Source organism: Vipera ursinii (genome assembly GCF_947247035.1).
Source record: "Vipera ursinii genome assembly, chromosome: 1".
NCBI classification, from domain to species: domain Eukaryota; kingdom Metazoa; phylum Chordata; class Lepidosauria; order Squamata; family Viperidae; genus Vipera; species Vipera ursinii.
In genome coordinates, this window is record NC_139512.1 from 197045650 (window position 1) to 197064819 (window position 19170).

A 19170-nucleotide genomic window follows, 5' to 3' on the forward strand; every position below is an offset into this window, starting at 1 on the left:
TAATTTTTCTCTCATATCCCATTCTTTAGAAGTAGATCCAGTAAAAGTCAACTTTTTAATCCCAGTGTAAGCAAAAAGTCCTTAAACAACTTTGCCAGAACTTTGCAAAAAAAAGAGAAGCTTATTTTCACCTTGATCAAATAAACAAATATTATGTTCCTTCCTTTTACTCCTAACAGTCTTAACTATCAAATATTTTTTGTAGGATTTGATTTCTTTTCAATTCTTTATCCCATCACACAGGTTTTTTCAAGGCTTTATCAAACCTCTTTTGTAAACCCAATAATTTTTCAGGTCATTCTCCTTATTTGTCATTTATATCTCCTTTTTCAGTTTTAAAAATGAAGCCAGTTTCTTTTGTATATCCTGTAAAGCATTGTTTTCCCAATCATTATCTTGGCCTGTCATTTACTACCTTTGGTACTTTTTCTGTCTTTTCAGATAAATTTTGGTTGACATGTGTCATTTCTTCATTAACATCCTTTGGATATAGTCTATCTATAAAAGCAGGTATCATTACCGACACTATTGATATTGCAGTTACTATCCATTCTTCAAATATTTCCTTTAATGTTTCTGATGTTATAATGTTTTGGGTCATTTGATAAGTCCCAATGTTAACTAACATCAAGAACATTTTTCTGTTTTTTCCTTCTGCTTAGTTGCTTTAATTCCCTCTAGTATCCAGTTTCTAAAATCATAAAGTCACTTAGCTTTGTAATAACTTACAGCAGCAAAGTTAGCCAGAATGTCTGCTTCCCATGAAAAGCTATTCATTTTTATAGTTATTTCCCCAAACGTATAGTAAAAAACAAAATTCCAAATTTATCTGGACTTTTAATTCACTTGTAACTTTCTTAGATTAAAATGTTGAAATTCTTTTAAGTTCATAAGCTTCTATTTATTTTTCTTTTGGTCAGAGTTGAAGATAAACTCACCCTGATGGTTTCCAAAAGTGATTAGAAAATGAGGCTTGTGAATTTAGTGTACTTTAAAAGGTTCTGCTGCCCTTGTGAGCAAGGAAACTGATCCCTTCATCTCTTGGTGCTCAAACCCATTGAAAAATGCTGTTCTGTAGTCTCTTTATGAGGTGCAGACATTCAGATAACATGTAGGCAATCTTCTCACCCTGTCCTTATCTGGAGAGGTTCCAAGGAACCGACTGTGGTTATCGGCTATACTTTCTCAAAGATGTCTTCAATTTGGCATACCTCCCCTGCAAGTCACCTGGAATCAGCCATTCTGTTTCCTTAAATGTGGCAATGTACAATGTGTTCTGAAATACATTGTATGACTAAGGCTATCATAGAAGGGATTCCATTTGATAAAAAGGGTCCAGCAAAGTATCCTAAAACAGGATGGAGCGTTGACATCAGCAAGTATTGCGGTCCTAATTGGCAAAAGAAAGCTCTAGACCAGGGGTAGGCAACCTTGGCTTTTTTATGACTTGTGGACTTCAACTCCCAGAATGGCTCAGGAATTCTGGGAGTTGAAGTCTACAAGTCATAAAAGAGCCAAGGTTGCCTACCCCTGCCTAGACCATATTGGGTGGAAACATGCGGAAGAGGCCTTCATCCTGCAGTGGATAGACAATGGCTTGAATGATGATGATGAGGAGGATTTTGAAATAGCATGAAATAACTTCTGATTTAATCGTAATGAAAATTAGGAAAAGCATACTTCCTTTATTGTTGAATAAATAAAAAAAACATGAAAAGTCCCAGCTATCAGAATTCCGTTGTGAACCTTGAACTGAATTTGCTCACCTGTAATTTGAAACACTTCAATAGATAATACACAGAGTAAGAGAGAGAAAGATACACACTACGTTCTTTCAGTATGCATTATTTCAAGGGAGATATGCGCTGGGATTGGTTCTGGGAAGGGAGCATAAATCTGACCATACATAATCAGTGTTTAATAGCTTTCCTCTATTTGAAAGTGTTAACGCAGATCAAATAGAAAACATTCCAGAAAAAATAGTTCTGGCTACTGCTCTGCTTTATATCACTAATTCTTATTTTAAGATCTAAATGTGATTTTGTTTTTGTCTTCTAATGTGTTGCAGCTCTCCCAGAGACTTGAGTGAATCCTTTCTCAAGTTCCATCTTGATCAATTGTGTGCAAATAATTAAGCTTTTAAGAGATAATGGTATGAGGCTAATGTACACATCAAAAGTAAAGATCTCAAGTCACTGTTTATTGAACAGTGGCCAAATCTCCTTTGATATCTCAAAAGTGATCTTGGTGATAAGTATGCTTCTTAGCTAAAACCAGTGGGATGTTAATAATTGACTGATTTTAAAGAGGATTCCCTCCTTTGAAACAATAACAACAACAACCAGATGATAGTGCAAAGTAGGAGTGACTGAGAGATTAAATCTGCCACTTTGCATAATGAATTTCCACTGTTTTAATGTTAAAATAGCAATTATCTGGAATATCACCTATTCTTATGCTGCAGCACAGTTTCTCCTGTAGCCTGTAGCATGTGCCTTACTAGCCTAAAGGATGAGGAATCAACAATGCTTTGAATGTTTTTAACATGGCTTAGCCTGTGGCATGTTCATTCTTGGTCTATTTAGTGCTGTTCTTGCAATGTAGAAGGAATGATGCTGACTTCCTACCATAATTGTATTATAAAAATTATTCAAGCATATGAAACATTTTGGATTTTTTTTTAAAGTCTCGTTATGATTTTTTTTTTCCCCTGGGAGAGATTATCTCCATGAAATAATGGCTTTCATGGGATTATCGCAATTACAGTTTTTTTTCACGAAACTGAACATAGATGTTAAGCCAATAACCAGACGATGAGGGAGGGGAGGGAAGAGGAGCATGAAAGAAGGATCAGATGACTGAAAACACACCACCATTCAAAATAATTTTGTTCTAATATTTTAGTATACTCAGGGATGCATGTGGCTGTCTGCGTGTGCATATGTTTGGTTTACAGTAGTCATCTTATTTTGATGGCTAATTTTATCTGTTCTTGCGTCTATTTCAAAAGGTCCAGAACAATTGAAAATTGCTTCATGGAGACAGAATTCTCAGTCTCAGTAGCTTGAGGCTGTCTTGGAAATTCTTGCTTCCTGCATGGAATTAGGCATAGCTTGCTAAGTTACATAAAACTGGATCTGTTGCAAGGTGGTAAAGCAATACAAGAACGAAAACGATTTTGAACATTATAGAAAGCAGCAGTCACGTCTAAGGAATTTAGTCCCATTAATCTGACTTCAGTCTTCCCAACACAATTTGTATTGTGTGCAAAAGAATATAATCTCAAATTTTAAGAATCGTTACAGTACTGAAGAAAATGATCAAAATGAGCCCAGTGAAACAGAACAGAATAACAGAGTTGGAAGGGACCTTGGAGGTCTTCTAGTCCAACCCCTTGCTCAAGCCGTACCGTTTCAGACAAATGACTGTCCAGTCTCTTTTTAAAAGTCTCCAGTGATGGAGCACCACAGCTTCTGAAGGGGAGCTATTCCAATGGTTAATTGTTCTAACTGTCAGGAAGTTTCTCCTTAGGTCTAGGTTGCTTGTCTCCTGGTTAGTTTCCAACCATTGCTTCTTGTCTTGCTTTCTGATGCTTTGGAAAATAGATTGCCTCTCTCATCTTTGTAGCAGCCTCTCAGATATTGGAAGACTGCTATCTTGTCACCACCCCTAGTCCTTCTTTTCACTAGACTAGACATACCCAATTCCTGCAACCTTTCTTCAGTGATAGCACAGTGTGATAATATCAAAAGCTAGGGCCATTGACCCAGTTTAACAAACTATTGTAACACATGGGTGGGCAACATAGGTCCCTAGGGAATGAAGTGATCCAAAGCCCCTACAGTCATGATTTCTGAGTACTGGTTGTATAGATTTCCACCATCTTGACATAAGCAATGCATACAAAGTAAGAAGTGTAAGCCTTGAGATAGGTAAGTACAGTTCAAAACCAAAACAAAACAGAATATGCCTCTTTTCAAAATATAGGGAATTCTATGGCTATATACATAACATAGTCTCCATACTATGAATCTTGGTTCCCCCAAAATGGTGAGTTCCAGATCATTGGAATTTGCCCATTATTGTCTTAGAACTGAACTGGTAAGTACTACTAGAAAAAGTGAGCATTGACAATAGGGTTTGACAAATAACTTGCAAGTATCAAGTGCTAGTTATTTTGGATATCAATTGATCACCATTTCCACATAAAATGTTGGAAGTCACAACAAACCTAGGGGGATAATTTACTTCATTTTTCTTGCATAATGAATCCCGCTGGTCCCATGTTACCTTTGCAGGTAAAGCTATAATTATGGAGAAAGAGTGGATTGTATTGATGGGTATTTTTTCAAAAATGTGAATCTTTGCATTATGGCCTGCCAGAAGTTTATACTAACAAAGCCAAAGACAAACGATCACAGTATTGTGAATGTAAGAAACTGGCAACACTTATATCAGAGACTCATTTATCATAGAACTGTAAGACATAGTGAAAATTCTCCAGTGTTTATTTTATTTTACTATTTCTCTAGAATAAAGCATATAAGCTTCTTGTCCTGTAGCTGCACAGCAGTTCATCTTAGAATATCAAGCTACAATAGTCTTTAAGTTTTCCTTTATTACCTGTTACAGACTTTTTTTCATTTCAGTGTTGGAAAGCTGAAATGTCTAACCCAGAAACAGCTTTATGGCCATTGTTACTGACCCAGTAGGCTTCCAGCTAAACAATATTAGTTTTGAGAATTTGGAATACCCTTGGAAATAAAAAGCAAAATCATTGTGGATCATTGATCTTATCAGTTAATGTTTCTTTTTTTCTTTTTTTGTTACATGTACATTTTTAAAAATAATGAAATCATTCTTAAAAGTATTAAAATAGCCCCTTTTTCCACTATATAAACATAGATAGCCTCAGAATATTGACAAAAATGATTGGGCAGTGATTACTACAACCTGGACAACTCATCAGTGTATTTGCCACAATATTCATTAAGGCAAATTTTAAAATGTTTATGTGGATATTATTTTTATATCTTTCAAGGAGAAAATGTGAAGAAAGTATTCAGCCTTTGATATTTTTTAGAACTAAAAATCTTTAACTTCTTTGATTTATGATTATAGCAATGCCAGCACTGGGTAGTAACTTTTTCATTGAAAGGGGAACTTCAAATTAGGCTAATAATTAGCTGAAAACAATATTGCCTCTGAGTTCCATCTTAAAATGTTGATAATTTTTCTTTAAATTATATTGATATACCATCATATAATGAATATATACAAACATGCAACAGGAAGCTATGGAAAAGCAAGAAAAAAGCCTTCCCAAACTTAGTGCTGAAATTCTCCCAGCAAAACTGGAATTTCTGATATATTATTTGTATTCCTTAATCTTAACAGCAATTGAATTCTGAGCAGTGTATACAACCACTGATTTTAATCAAAAGTTAGACAGCTGGATTGAATCATTAGAACAAAAATGCATTCAAGAAAGAAATATGCCAAACGTCCACACAAAACATGAGTATGAAGTTATTTATTCAAGATGGGAAAAAATGACAGTAGGCATGATTCTTTTAAAGAAGAGTTAAAATTTAGTTCTGGCACAACAACTGTCTTCTTTTAGTATCAAAGTACTTGTATCTCAGGCAGTTCTTTCTACACTTCACTAATCGTTATAATTGACTTGTCTTTTACTGCCATTAATTATATGATGTAGTAGTCCATTAATAATTATGAGAGTGACACACCTCTGCATTTTCATCTTTAATTATAGATACTACATTTTTATGATTCAAGAAAACAGCTAATAAAACTGTTTAATAAACACCCACACTATAGATACATAGCTAGAGATACTTATGCATATTTACTTGTCCTACAGCACCCTTACCCTTCAGAAGAACAGAAAAAGCAGTTGGCACAAGACACAGGGCTGACAATACTTCAAGTGAACAATTGGTAAGTAATCATACTTCAGTATTTACCCAGTATCAGCATTAAAGCCACTGACAACTTGCAGCTAATGGTTTGCATTATGATGATCCACCTTTTAGTAACTTACTTTCCTAGTTTAGGATGGTAAATCCAGCATAGCCTAGAGAATGCTTTCAGCTAATGGAGCCAGTTATTTTATTCTTCCTGTATTATGGCTATTGACTTTTACACAGTAGTGGAAATAGTTAGGTTTCTTTTTGTAAGCATTTGTACAGTGATTGGCTAGAATGGATTTGTTTTAGGCTACCTTTCAAGAAATCGATTTCTCAACAGCTAAGAAATTACAAATGAATTGGCCATTATTATAGTTACTTCATACTCGTTTTAGTGTACCGTTTCATGTAATATTATTCACAAATGCTGCAGTTGAGCATGGAGCAGTCTAAAGACTATTAATGTCTCTCAAGCCATGATGGAAAAAGCTGGTTAACATAATTACTAATAAACTAATTAGTAAAAAGAACAAGCAGAAATACAAATGCCCAAATCTTGGTTTAGGAGGAAAAATAAAAATTCTTAAAATATATTTAGTTTTTGCTGTTTCTAATAGTTTAGCCCTTAATAGATAAAAATGCAGTTTTAAAAAAGCAATTTAGTGTGTTGCATTTGTTCTTGATATGAAATGCAGGCTTCACACTGAAACAGCATTTAAATTATATTGAAATCTAATGCTGTGTAAAATTAAGTGAATCTAATTAATTGTCCCAATAATTTTTAGATTACTGTTTACGATATGAAAATCTTATCATCTTTGAAGTAATATTCAGGAAATGGCCAAGGCAAGCTCCAAGTGTGACGTGAAAGAGATCTAGACAATTTGTTTCTCTTTTTTATTATTCCAAAAGTGCCAGAGATTAATATTGCTGAGACTTTGATTACAAGGGTAATCCATTTTAGTGAATAAATTTGGTTGTGATGTTTATTGCACCTGCATTAACCAGCTTTTCACAGACAGAATGACTAGAGACCAAAGAGAGGGGCTTCAGATATATTAAACTCTATTATAGAAAATGTAATTTCTGTCAATATAATCCCATGTATTCTTCAATTTAGTACTTTGGAGATAACAAGGTACTTACAATATATTTGCCTTCAGAGGATTAATTCACCAAGCGCTGCTATCTGTAAGACACAGACAGGCTTATATAATCAGAACTTGTAAAGGTTATCAATTTCTGTGACCTTACAACAGACATAGGAGATCAATTTACTGTAGACTTTTACATATGTTGAACAATGAGATCAGAGAATGCTTTGTGTGTTGATTTACACTTATTTTTGAATGCCACATACCAAATAATAAATAATTATGTGTTAATCACTAATAAGGACATCGGAATATAAAAGCACACTTGATGCAGATTTATTATAAGAACAAGCCTGGCTTGAATGTCTGTATTTGTTCTGTTGGATCCTTAAAATGGGTATGTACTTTTGCAAATATGTAATGCTACTACTTGTAAAGCTGTTTGCAGGTGAATTATAAAATATTGCATCCCATGCCTTTGTAAATACTTACACAAAAGTTTATGATGAGGTTCTCATAGTTTTGTCTGCCTGAACTTCTGTATAAATAAATGGGAGAACACATTTGGAATTAGTTGCACATTTATAATGCAATGTTGTAGCTCTAGCTGGGTATCTACTTTTCTACTAGCAATTCTATCTTACTAATAAATCCTTGGGAAACATTGTGTAAGCAGGTTTTCAGATATGGCCCTTACGTTACACTGAATCATCACAATTTTGTATTTGGTTTCCTTTTTATTCTACTTCTATATCAACGAATGTAGTGTTGTTGTGATTCAGTGCATTTATTTTAATATGTCTTCTGTGGTGTTATCTATTTAAATAACCTGGTAAATATTTTTTTAAAGGGTGGGGTTTAATAACCTAAAATAAAATGTTAAAACATGAGTTATTTAAGAGTCACATTAAAAGGGATTAAGAGCCAAATTAAAATAGAATGGCCAAGAGATAAAGGGAAAAAAGATTGTCAAGTTCACCAGAGTTCAAATGAGACAAGGCATGTTGGTTATAAGCAGGAATGTAGGAGGCAATTTTTGTTAGGGCTTGTACTGTTTTATTTTATAGCCCTGTTTGAAGAACTCAGATCCCTTGAAGTGAACAGGCCCTATTCCCTGAGACAAGATTGGCTAGAAATATATAAACTATATTGTATGTTATTATAAGCTTGTGAATTATTCTAGCCTTCAAGGACAGATTTGAAACCTAGATAATCTATCAACAATTATGCTGGGTATGACTAAAATGTAATATCCTAAGGGAGAACAATGTGGTTTATGATAGCTTCCTAAATACTTCATTTTGTTCAGAGTATTTCTAAATAGTATTGTGCAAATAGAAAGCCAGTATGATGCATCTGGTCTCTAGGATTTTTTTTTAATCTGATTCCTTAGCAGCTGAATATTCTAAGGTGAAATTCTAAAAAAATCATGGTATTGGGCATACATTTGAGAAGCCCTTGGTCAATCAAGTATTAGGGTACTTCTCTTTGTACAGGAAAAGGGACACAGTGGCTCAGTGAGTTAGGACGCTGAGCTTGTCGATCAGAAGGTCGGCAGTTTGGCGGGTTGAATCCTGAGTGCCGCATAACAGAGTGAGCGCCTGTTACTCGTCCCAGCTTCTGCCAACCTAGCAGTTCGAAAGCATGTAAAGGGCAAGTAGAAAAATAGGCACCACTACGGTGGGAAGGTAACAGCGTTCCGTGCGCCTTTGGCGTCTAGTCATGCTGGCCACATGACCATGGAGATGTCCTTGGACAAGCGCTGGCTCTTCGGCTTTGAAACGGAGATGAGCACCGGCCCCTAGAGTTGGAAACGACTAGCATACATGTGCGGGGGAGCCTTTACCTTTTTACCTTTGTACAGGAACATCCTGTTTCCCAAGGCAAGAGCCGCCCTATCATTAGGTAGACAGAGTGACTATGTGCTTGCTTTGCATATCCAAATTAAAAGCCCAGAAGGTATTGGAGGTAGGCAAAGTTATACATGTACTGGACTGCCTGCCCTGTATCATCTGAACTATCCTGCCACATGCAAATGAAATAGTAACAGCCAGCACTGAATTAAAATTCAGCTGCCAGGTTGGATGACTTCTCCATGAAGAGTTTTGGTGAGGGTTGAGGACATTTTAGATTTTGCCTTAGGCAGCAAAATGCCTTTGAATGGCCCTAGATTAGCCTCTACTTTCCACAGTGAGGCACTTGAAAGAGAAATAAGGTTCACTGTCAGCAGCTAAACAACTTAAGCCGGTACTCCAGGGCTTTGGATGCTGTGCTAAAACAAGCCAATACAGGGATAATATGTTTCATGAACAATTATGTGCACTGTGACTAGAGCTATGTATTGTTCAAGATATGAATCTTTTCCCTGACATCAAACAATTAAGGTGGCCTTAAGCAAGCCATTCTCTCTCAACTTTAGCCTCCCAAATGCAATTTGGCAGAATCATATAGATTTACCTTAGAGGCTGGATTATATTACATTATACATTAAGTCCTCTGTTAAATTAATTTAAAAAAAAGTTTTATAGCAGCTTATGAAACAGTTGACAAGATAAATTTTAAAGCAATAAACTAGAAAGTAGTTAACTAAAATGAAGTTTACAACTTCTACAAATTTTTAAAGCACTACGCAAATTAGGACTGTATGAAGCATCCAAAAGATGTGCTCGCAAAACATGTTAGCACAAGTGGAGCACTTTCTGTGCATGTATATGCAGATAGTCTGGAACAATGTGTGAAGAAGTTGTGTGAGATTTCCACCTCTTTCAAGCGATCGGCTTGTAATGGTGCCAGTTATATATTCTACTTTTGAAGATGTTGACTTGCCCAAGGCAGCCATCCCAAATTAGTAGTAGCAACTATTGGTAATCATAGGTTTGCCTTGTACCAGATTTATGGGTTATTTTCCAGATGTCTTTCCATTGAACTATGATAGGCCCTTTTTGCCTGATCTTTGGAACATACTTCCAAGCGGTTAAGATAATTTAGTTCAGGGAAAGTAATTATCTGCTATGTTGTAGAGATCTCTACAATTATTCTTTTTTCTACAAGAAAAATCTAATCTATAGATTAGTTTTACCTTGTTTAGTTGACACATATATGATTCAGTTGAAATTCTCTAGGATTTTTTTTTCTTTATTTAAATCTTTCAAAACTTGTTAGTAACCATGAATATTTTTATTCTGATGAGTTAGCAAATGTTGCAGAGATTTAATGAAGTCTGAATGGCAGCTTGGGTGTGGATCAGTTATGAATGATTGCATTATGGCATGTGCGAATACATGAAATTTACATGAAAAACAAAAGCTCATGACTTGAGAGCATATGATATTTGAATAAAAATACATTTGATTCTGAAAGATGGAGGATTTTTCAGAATGCTTTCTGAAAATACCTTAAATAATTTATTTTGATATATTTGGAATTTAAAGTAACATTTATCTGTGCATGTTGATTTTCTTTCGGTTTTTTTATGGGCGTATAACATCATAAGACTGCTAAAACAATTCATAATGTTTCAATTATTTTAAAGCAGCAAAACACTGGAATATTATAATATTATAGCTGGAGACAGATTTGCAATTTCTACCAAATATTTCCAATGAGAAAACAAATGCTTCTAAGCTCTGGATCTGACATAATAATTAAAAAAACAAGAGTAAAGGTTTGTAAGGCAAATGTTAGGATTTAGAAGCATAAGATTTTGTCTCTATGATCATCCTCTGAAGCATGTAATAGTCATTGGGAAAGTAAGGATAAGAATATAAAATGTGGTGAAAAGACCTAGCAGGATTAGCTTAAACATTTTTTTTATAATCCCTCTTATATTCTTCAGTTTTAGCATTCAGCTTCCAGAAACCTTACTAAGATTTATGGAAAGATTATATCCATCTCTTGCCATTCTGATGCGCATGGGTGTCACCTGTTTTGCTTTGCATATTCCTATTGTTATTGTTACAGGTACTGATTTGTTTAACTTGTTAAAAAATCGGAAGCAGGCACGTTGGAAAACAAAATGCCAACTAGAAGGGCTAGTCTTTATTTCCAAAAACGATTCAGTACTCTGCATATACTTCAGATGGCTCTTTATAACAAATTGGATTCAAAAAAGGAGCTGAAATAAGCATCTGAAGGAGGGAAAGTAATTGAGAGCATCCCCCTCCGTTTCCTTTCTTTGAATCTGGTATTTTGTGACCAAAATACTTCCATTAATGCCTTCCCGGGCTCGCTGATTTTCTGGCGTATAAGACGAAAAATCTTGAAAATCATCTTAAAAGTTGGGGGGTCGTCTTATACGCCCAGTCGTCTTATACGCCGGAAAATACGGTAGTCATTTTTGTGAGAGTGCTAATGACATTGTTTCAACCTTCCATATGCGCTCACTTATCTAGAAGGGTGGCAACTCCTCTTTTGAAGCAATGTTCTTCCGAGAACTAGTGTGATAACTAGTTGATCATTGTTATTCAAGTAGATGAAAACGCATGACGATTTGATATTCAGATTTCTACCATATTTGTTTTTGTTTTGTTTTTTGCTGGACTGATCTGTAGATTGCTGGTCAGTATTTTCCATGCTCCTCCCTCCCCCTTGTCCTTTTGCTTTCTTTAACTTAGCTCAGCCTTGATCTGCTTCTTTACCTTGTCCTTGAGGTTGAAATGGTTTTTCTGAAGCCCACCTATTGGCAATAGTGAGGAGGGGAAAATGTAGTAGCAGATCATTTATTTCCTTCCTTCCTTCCTTCCTTCCATCCATCCATCCATCCATCCATCCATCTAATGTAACATGTACAGTTAAACACAGGGGGTCAGCTAGTGTTCCATGAAATCTATCAAAATATTCAGAGTATGAATTTCTAGATTTCAGAAGAGAAATTATTCCATGTTTTATGATTTCTCACGTGAAGGAATGGAAGAAATATGGAGGGACAGCTTAAGCATAATCTGCTAATGAACTGGATGACATCTGCACGTAGGCACATAATAGCTGAGATAAAATATATGCCAAAGCACAGATTACCTCAAAAAGGTGGGAAGGATCATGGATGATTCCTTTTCTGTATGCAAATATATTATAATATTTTCTTATAACTTTGGGGGGAAAAATATACAGTCACTCTACTCAAGGATATAGAAAATGAAAAGTGGCAAGTCTTTTGGTAAAGTTTTCCATCAAACGCTGCTTGCATTTCAACAAAGTGTTTTTGACATGCTCTTGAATTGGGTTAACAAAGTCAGGCATTCATCAGGTTGATATTGTAGACAACTTTTATGAAAAGTAATTGGTTTGCTCAATTGTGAAGGAGAATGAGGTTATGTATGAGATGATAGAACTCTTATCCCTTATTCCTCTCTTCTGTGCTACCATTGCTTTCCATCTTCTGCTGCTCAGTCCATGCACCTCAGCTTCATTGTTCGTAACATGATGAACAATTGTACATTCTCTTATCTTACTTTATTTACAGGAGCATAGAAAAAGACCTAGCAGTGTAGGTCTGAATAATGGTTCGTTCCCAAGTGGTGAAAACTTCAGTGATTAAGGGATTCAGAAAGAGTGATATGATACATAGGTTGAAAACGTATTAAAAGACCACCGCTGATCAAACTATAGTTCTATGTCAAGCCAACCCCTTTTTCCTGTCAAGACAATGTTAAATAATTGTGCTGTATTTAAAGGAAACAAATAGCTTATTATTACACATATAATACAAATGGTATTATGCATTTAAGTATTACACGTATGTGTAATGTTTTTTTTTTAATTTTTATCCAGGCAAGTAGATCATTTAGTTGGTTGGTCACAAACTTTTCCCCCCCTATAAATTCTTACGGTATGTTAATTGCTCGAATGTTCTTTCATTCTTAATAAAGTGCTTATGGCACAATGGTGTGATCTCAGTGTCCAAGGAAGCAGTTTTGGGAAACTGCAAACAAAATTTGAGTTCCTCTAAATGAGAGGTCAGACTCTCCAGAGTCCAGACTCTCGGGATTACCTTGCCTTGTTTATGCCTGGTTACGGGGATCATTAGAAAGGAAATTGATATAATCAATTTGAAAATAAAACTCTTGCTCATTTTAAAGTAGTTGAGAGGAGTTAGGGCAGGTTTCCCACCTCTGCTGCATAATAATATGTATGGGGATTATAACTGAAAAATTTGGGACCTTTACTGAAAGCACAAGGCTCTAGGGGAGGATTACTCGAAGGTGCAAAACATATATGTCACTGTTTCTTCAATGGACATGAATAGCAGTGGATTTTATCTATTAGGGGAGATGATAATTTGGGGTTTTATTTACTGTTTTTAAGTGCTTAGATGTGTGATTGCAAATCATTTCCAGCATTTCCAAATACTTTTATGAGCAATCAGAGTTACAATAAATGCGAGTACTTGGCTGTAAATTTTAAACCTTCCCAAATTATCCAATGTAAATGATCTAAAATCAATCAGGGATCATCATGTTTCAAGGGAGAGTTTTCCTTTTATCCCATGCTCAGGCATGATTAAATAATGTCTTTAGAGGAGCTGTTTAAAGATTTAGCTATAGGTTGTTTACCCAAGATAGTAAAAAAAACAAGGGAAGGGAAAACAACAAACACACAAAAACAGAGTCAAAATAATGTGCAATAGCATAAACGGCAGGGTAGCATCATTATAGGTTGGTTTTGTCAAACAAATCAAAATGCATGGAGAGGATTTATTTATGTCCTTGTCTTCTAGTGTTTAGGCATTTCTCCAATATAACTGTAATAAGTTCTGTTTACAACTTATTATTCCAAATAGGTGTCGCTCTTTGAGAATGCATGTTATAACATTAAAAGATGGCTATTGTGAAGTGAAAAAGTGAAGTACTTTTTAGCTTTTATTTAACATTGCGGGAAATTTTATTTGGATTTTGCCCATTCTAAATATGTCTGTTAAATTGGTCCTGTAAATGCTGATTCTACAGCAATTGGAAATAGATATCCCACAGCAGTTTTTTAAAGTGAGGTTTAGTTAATTATTTTATGCTTTTCATCTTCCATGTTTAACTATTGTGATTTATGTTGGTATTTTTTTACAGCTGTGCTATTTCCTTATGCTTAACTATACTGAAGTGATCAACTGAAATTATTTATTTATTCATGTATTTATGCACAGTCTCCTGGTAAGACCAACCTTTGAGTAAATATAATTATTAGTTAATATAAAACTTTTAGTTAAAACCAGCTAATCAATACAATATGTACATAAAAGTAAAACCTTACAGAAGTGGTCCTCATTTTTGTTACCCACTGTGATCAAACACCTCTCAGTCATGTGCAGTATATGTATATGTATATGTATACGTATACGTATATGGCTGACAAGTTAGGTCCAGACCAAGAATAACATAGAACACTCCAGTCAAAGTTCAGTACTTTATTTATTCACACCAGACTATTGTCATACCAAGCCTAGCCCTACTACTCTAATCCTAACAGATGTACACTGGGAGGTTCAGAATGGTTATCTTAACTCATTTCCTCTGTCTTGCATCCAGATCTGGTCTGTGATGCCTTTTGTCTCTCTCTCTCACACACACCCTCTTGGAACATGTCCCTCCTTCCAGGGAAACTGCTTTTTCACTGTAGTCTGTCACACACCTCTCTTCCTAGACACAATCCATCACACAAAAAAGGTCAACGTTTATTATCCATGATAAACACTTTGCCTGCCCATGGTGTCTGGTAAACATTTCTGAGCCATCCAGCATTTTGCACATGGGCAGGAGAGGACTTCTAGACGTTGCCCCCCCCCCAACAACTTCCCAATAATTTGCAGTCTTCTGACCTTATTGGGTCATCCCCTTTCTACCCATGAAAATGAATGAATGCACACTGGAGAGCTCTGTGGAGGCAAAGTGCTTCCCTTCAGCAAGATGAGAAGGTGCTCCGAGATCCTGCAGCTAGGGAATGCCTTGGCAGACAAACTACTTCAACCTGACCCCCCCCCAACCCTGCACCTCACCCCAGCTGAGTGCAGCATTAAGTTCAAAAGTTAGTTGGAATCTATTTTGTAACCCTATAAGGGCATCTATCAGACTACACAAAACACCATCATTGGCTATATTCACTCCAGTTGCAAAATCATCAAAAAGTAATGCGCACACTTCCCACTACTTGGAAGAGGAATGCTCCACTACTTTCTCAATTTGACAATGCACGGTTTATTCTTTAACCAGTATTTTTATTTACCATAGAGGAAAAGTAAATGTCAGCTTTTAAAGTAGATTTTCAAACTGTATTTAAAGAGTAGTCAGAGTGTGCAAAGACTGTAGCAGAGGAAACACTTTTAGTGTTGGGGCCACCACAGAGAAGCCTTTAGTTCTGATCCTACCCTGCACAGTACTCATAGCAGACCAGCAGATAATATAGTATACAGGTGAAACTCGAAAAATTAGAATATCATGCAAAAGTTCATTTATTTCAGTAACGCAACTTAAAAGGGGAAACTAATATATGAGATAGACTCATTACATGCAAAGCAAGATAGTTCAAGCTGTGATTTGTCATAATTATGATGATTATGCCTTACAGCTCATGAAAACCCCAAATCCACAATCTCAGAAAATTAGAATATTGTGAAAAGGTGCAATATTCTAGGCTCAAAGTGTCCCACTCTAATCAGCTAATTAAGCCATAACACCTGCAAAGGGTTCCCGAGCCTTTAAATGGTCTCTCAGTCTGGTTCAGTAGGAATCACAATCGTGGGGAAGACTGCTGACCTGACAGTTCTGCAGAAAACCATCATTGACACCCTCCATAAGGAGGGAAAGCCTCAAAAGGTAATTGCAAAAGACGTTGGATGTTCCCAAAGTGCTGTATCAAAGCACATTAATAGAAAGTTATGTGGAAGGGAAAAGTGTGGAAGAAAAAGGTGCACAAGCAGCAGGGATGACCGCAGCCTGGAGAGGATTGTCAGGAAAAGGCCATTCAAAAGTGTTGGGGACTTTCACAAGGAGTGGACTGAGGCTAGAGTCAGTGCATCAAGATCCGGATCACAGACGGGTCCTGGACATGGGCTTCAAAGGTCGTATTCCTCTTGTCAAGCCGCTCCTGAACAACTTCAGAAGAACCTTACGTGGGCTAAAGAAAAACAGACGTGGTCTGTTGCTCAGTGGTCCAAAGTCCTCTTTTATGATGAGAGCAACTTTTGCATCTCATTTGGAAACCAAGGACCCAGAGTCTGGAGGAAGAATGGAGAGGCACACACTGCAAGATGCTTGAAGTCCAGTGTGAAGTTTCCACAGTCTGTGTTGATTTGGGGAGCCATGTCATCTGCTGGTGTTGGTCCACTGTGCTTCATTAAGTCCAGGGTCAACGCAGCTGTCTACCAGGAGATTTTGGAGCACTTCATGTTTCCTTCCGCAGACGAGCTTTATGGAGATGCTGACTTCATTTTCCAGCAGGACTTGGCACCTGCCCACATTGCCAAAAGCACCAAAACCTGGTTCAATGACCGTGGGATTACTGTGCTTGATTGGCCAGCAAACTCGCCTGACCTGAACCCCATAGAGAATCTATGGGGCATTGCCAAGAGAAAGATGAGAGACATGAGACCGAACAATGCAGAAGAGCTGAAGGCCGCTATTGAAGCATCCTGGTCTTCCATAACACCTCAGCAGTGCCACAGGCTGATAGCTTCCATGCCACGCCACGTTGAGGCAGTAATTGCTGCAAAAGGGGCCCAAACCCAAGTACTGAGTACATATGCATGCTTATACTTTTCAGAGGTCCGATATTGTTCTATGTACACTCCTTGTTTTATTGATTGGATGTAATATTCTAATTTTCTGAGATTGTGGATTTGGGGTTTTCATGAGCTGTACGCCATAATCATCACAATGATGACAAACCACGGCTTGAACTATCTTGCTTTGCATGTAATGAGTCTATCTCATATATTAGTTTCCCCTTTTAAGTTGCATTACTGAAATAAATGAACTTTTGCACGATATTCTAATTTTTCGAGTTTCACCTGTACAGTATTATATAGTATATACTATGCATAACATAGTTAAAGCTAAGCAGACTCGTCTAGAGTTTGGATAGACTTTAAAATCAATAGAATAAAATAAACTCTAAAAAAACACTTTAAAATCAATCAAAACTGATTTGGATGTTTAATAATAAACCACCTTAAGAGCCATATTAAATTATTGTTAGAAAAGGTAATGTATATCTTGCAAGAGGAAGATATAACTTGAAAGACAACTGTATTGTGATATATATTTTGTTTTGGAATTATCTTTCCTGTGTCTAATTTGTTGCTGAAGAAAAGTTTATACGCCAGCCTTAACCAACTTGGTACCTTCCAGATAGGCTGCAATTCAAGCTTTACTTATGCTGGTTGGAATCCTCAGAGCTGAAATCCCTGTGCTTCTGGAAGGCACTGATGGGATTAGTTAGATATTTATGTATTAAACGCATCTGCCGCCCATCTCACTGTCAAGCAGCTTTCACACAAACATGTTCCCTGGTCAGTTGATCTTGGGACAAACTACTGAAACCCATCACTGAATATGATTTTTCTTTTCCAAAATAACAATGTATATGATCTATCTAACAGCACTAGTATTTTGTTAGGACATTCTTAATAGCAAAACAATGCAGCTTTTGTTGATTTTTTTTAAAATCCCAAGATCCAGTGCAGTTAGCTGGCAATTTTCAGAGAAATTCCAGTGCATCTGAGAAGGCAGAATTAGATCTACAACAGATATGCTTATGGTAACATCCAATACTTAATGTTAATTTTTAAAAAAAAAACTTTCAAAATGAATGCAATAAAGGAAAGATTAAGAAAAGTAAATGTAATGTGTGAAAACCATTGCTGACTTCTTTGAAACATGACAGTGAGCCCAAAGATACAATACTTGTAAATCTGGTTAATAATAGCTGGCAAAAATGTGAGATTTCTTGTTTATCAAGAAATAATTTACTTAAGACACATATCCATGGCTGTTTTGACATACACAAACAGGATGCAGTAAATGAGAGAATGGAAGACTTGCAGTGCAAATTGGACAAAATATATTGCAGACAAAACAAGGCTTTAAAATGTGCTGAAGGTGTTTAGTTGAAAGTTGAGATATATTTTACTTTTGAGAAATCAAAAGATTGTTTTCAGGAATTTGACCCAGTTCATTATATGGCATATTCTACCTACCTCAGCATTTACCTGTTTAATCTTTTTGAGTTATTTAATATTACTATGCTCATATTTAATAATTAATTTGGATTGGTGGATGATAGCAGAATAAAATACCTATGGTGTTATATCTGTGCTATAAAGAGGAAAAATATAGGGACATGAGGATCCTGGCCATAAGCAGTGAGCAAGATAATTATTTGGAAATATTTGTTATGGCCTTCTTTCAGAATACAAAATAAAAATCAATAGGAAGCATGAATTAATAAAAATAATTTCTAAATATAAAACAATCAATAGATGCTGACATCTAGCTAGTTTACATTTGTTCTCAAGGATTATGAATAAAATGAATCCTTGTGCCTAAAACTCAAAACAAAAATAAGGAACTTTAGGGTAGCTACCAACTAATAAAAATTGATCTGGGTGGCCTGTTTTTTTGTTTTGTTTTTAGTACAGTCTGAATGAACATTAGCACTGGAATGGAATAAAATTCTCAACATCAAAAAATACATGCAATTAACTTAATCTCTCTTGACTTGCATGGAATTATTCTCCAAGGGTGTTGAGACAGAAAAATAACTGTCCTCTAGAAAGGTTATGGGGAGATCATTGGTACTTAGGATAAATGAGTACAAGTAAACTTCTGGCAATCAGTTGTGGGAGTCTATAAGAGGTGAATAAATCTTTGAGTTAATGTCTTATCAGACATTCTGATATTCAGTGTCCCAAATCCACTGTGTTCTATGGTAACATAGTTAGTCCTTTCAAATCCTAACAATACTTGGGCAAGAGGCAATAGGAGAGCGGTTTGTTTACCTACTTATAGTTCTACCACCTTGAGCTACACTGGAATTAATTTCAATTTACAAACAAAATGCTACTCCCTTGAATAACTAACTGCCCCCTCCCATCTTTTTAATAAGTGTATCTACAGCACATAGATACCCATGCCAATGGTAAGATTAGCAGAAATGTAAAGATT

The 19170-nt window shown here is 35.9% G+C and overlaps 1 protein-coding gene across 4 annotated transcripts in view; it reads left to right on the plus strand.

Moving 5' to 3' along the window:
- Window positions 1-19170, plus strand: part of MEIS1 (Meis homeobox 1) — a 187967-nt gene that overhangs the window by 137932 nt on the left and 30865 nt on the right. For all 4 annotated transcript variants that reach the window (XM_083369602.1, XM_083369603.1, XM_083369604.1 and 1 more), the window contains exon 9: window positions 5882-5958. In XM_083369602.1, coding sequence (XP_083225728.1) covers window positions 5882-5958 — 77 coding nt within the window. The remainder of the gene's footprint in view (window positions 1-5881; window positions 5959-19170) is intronic.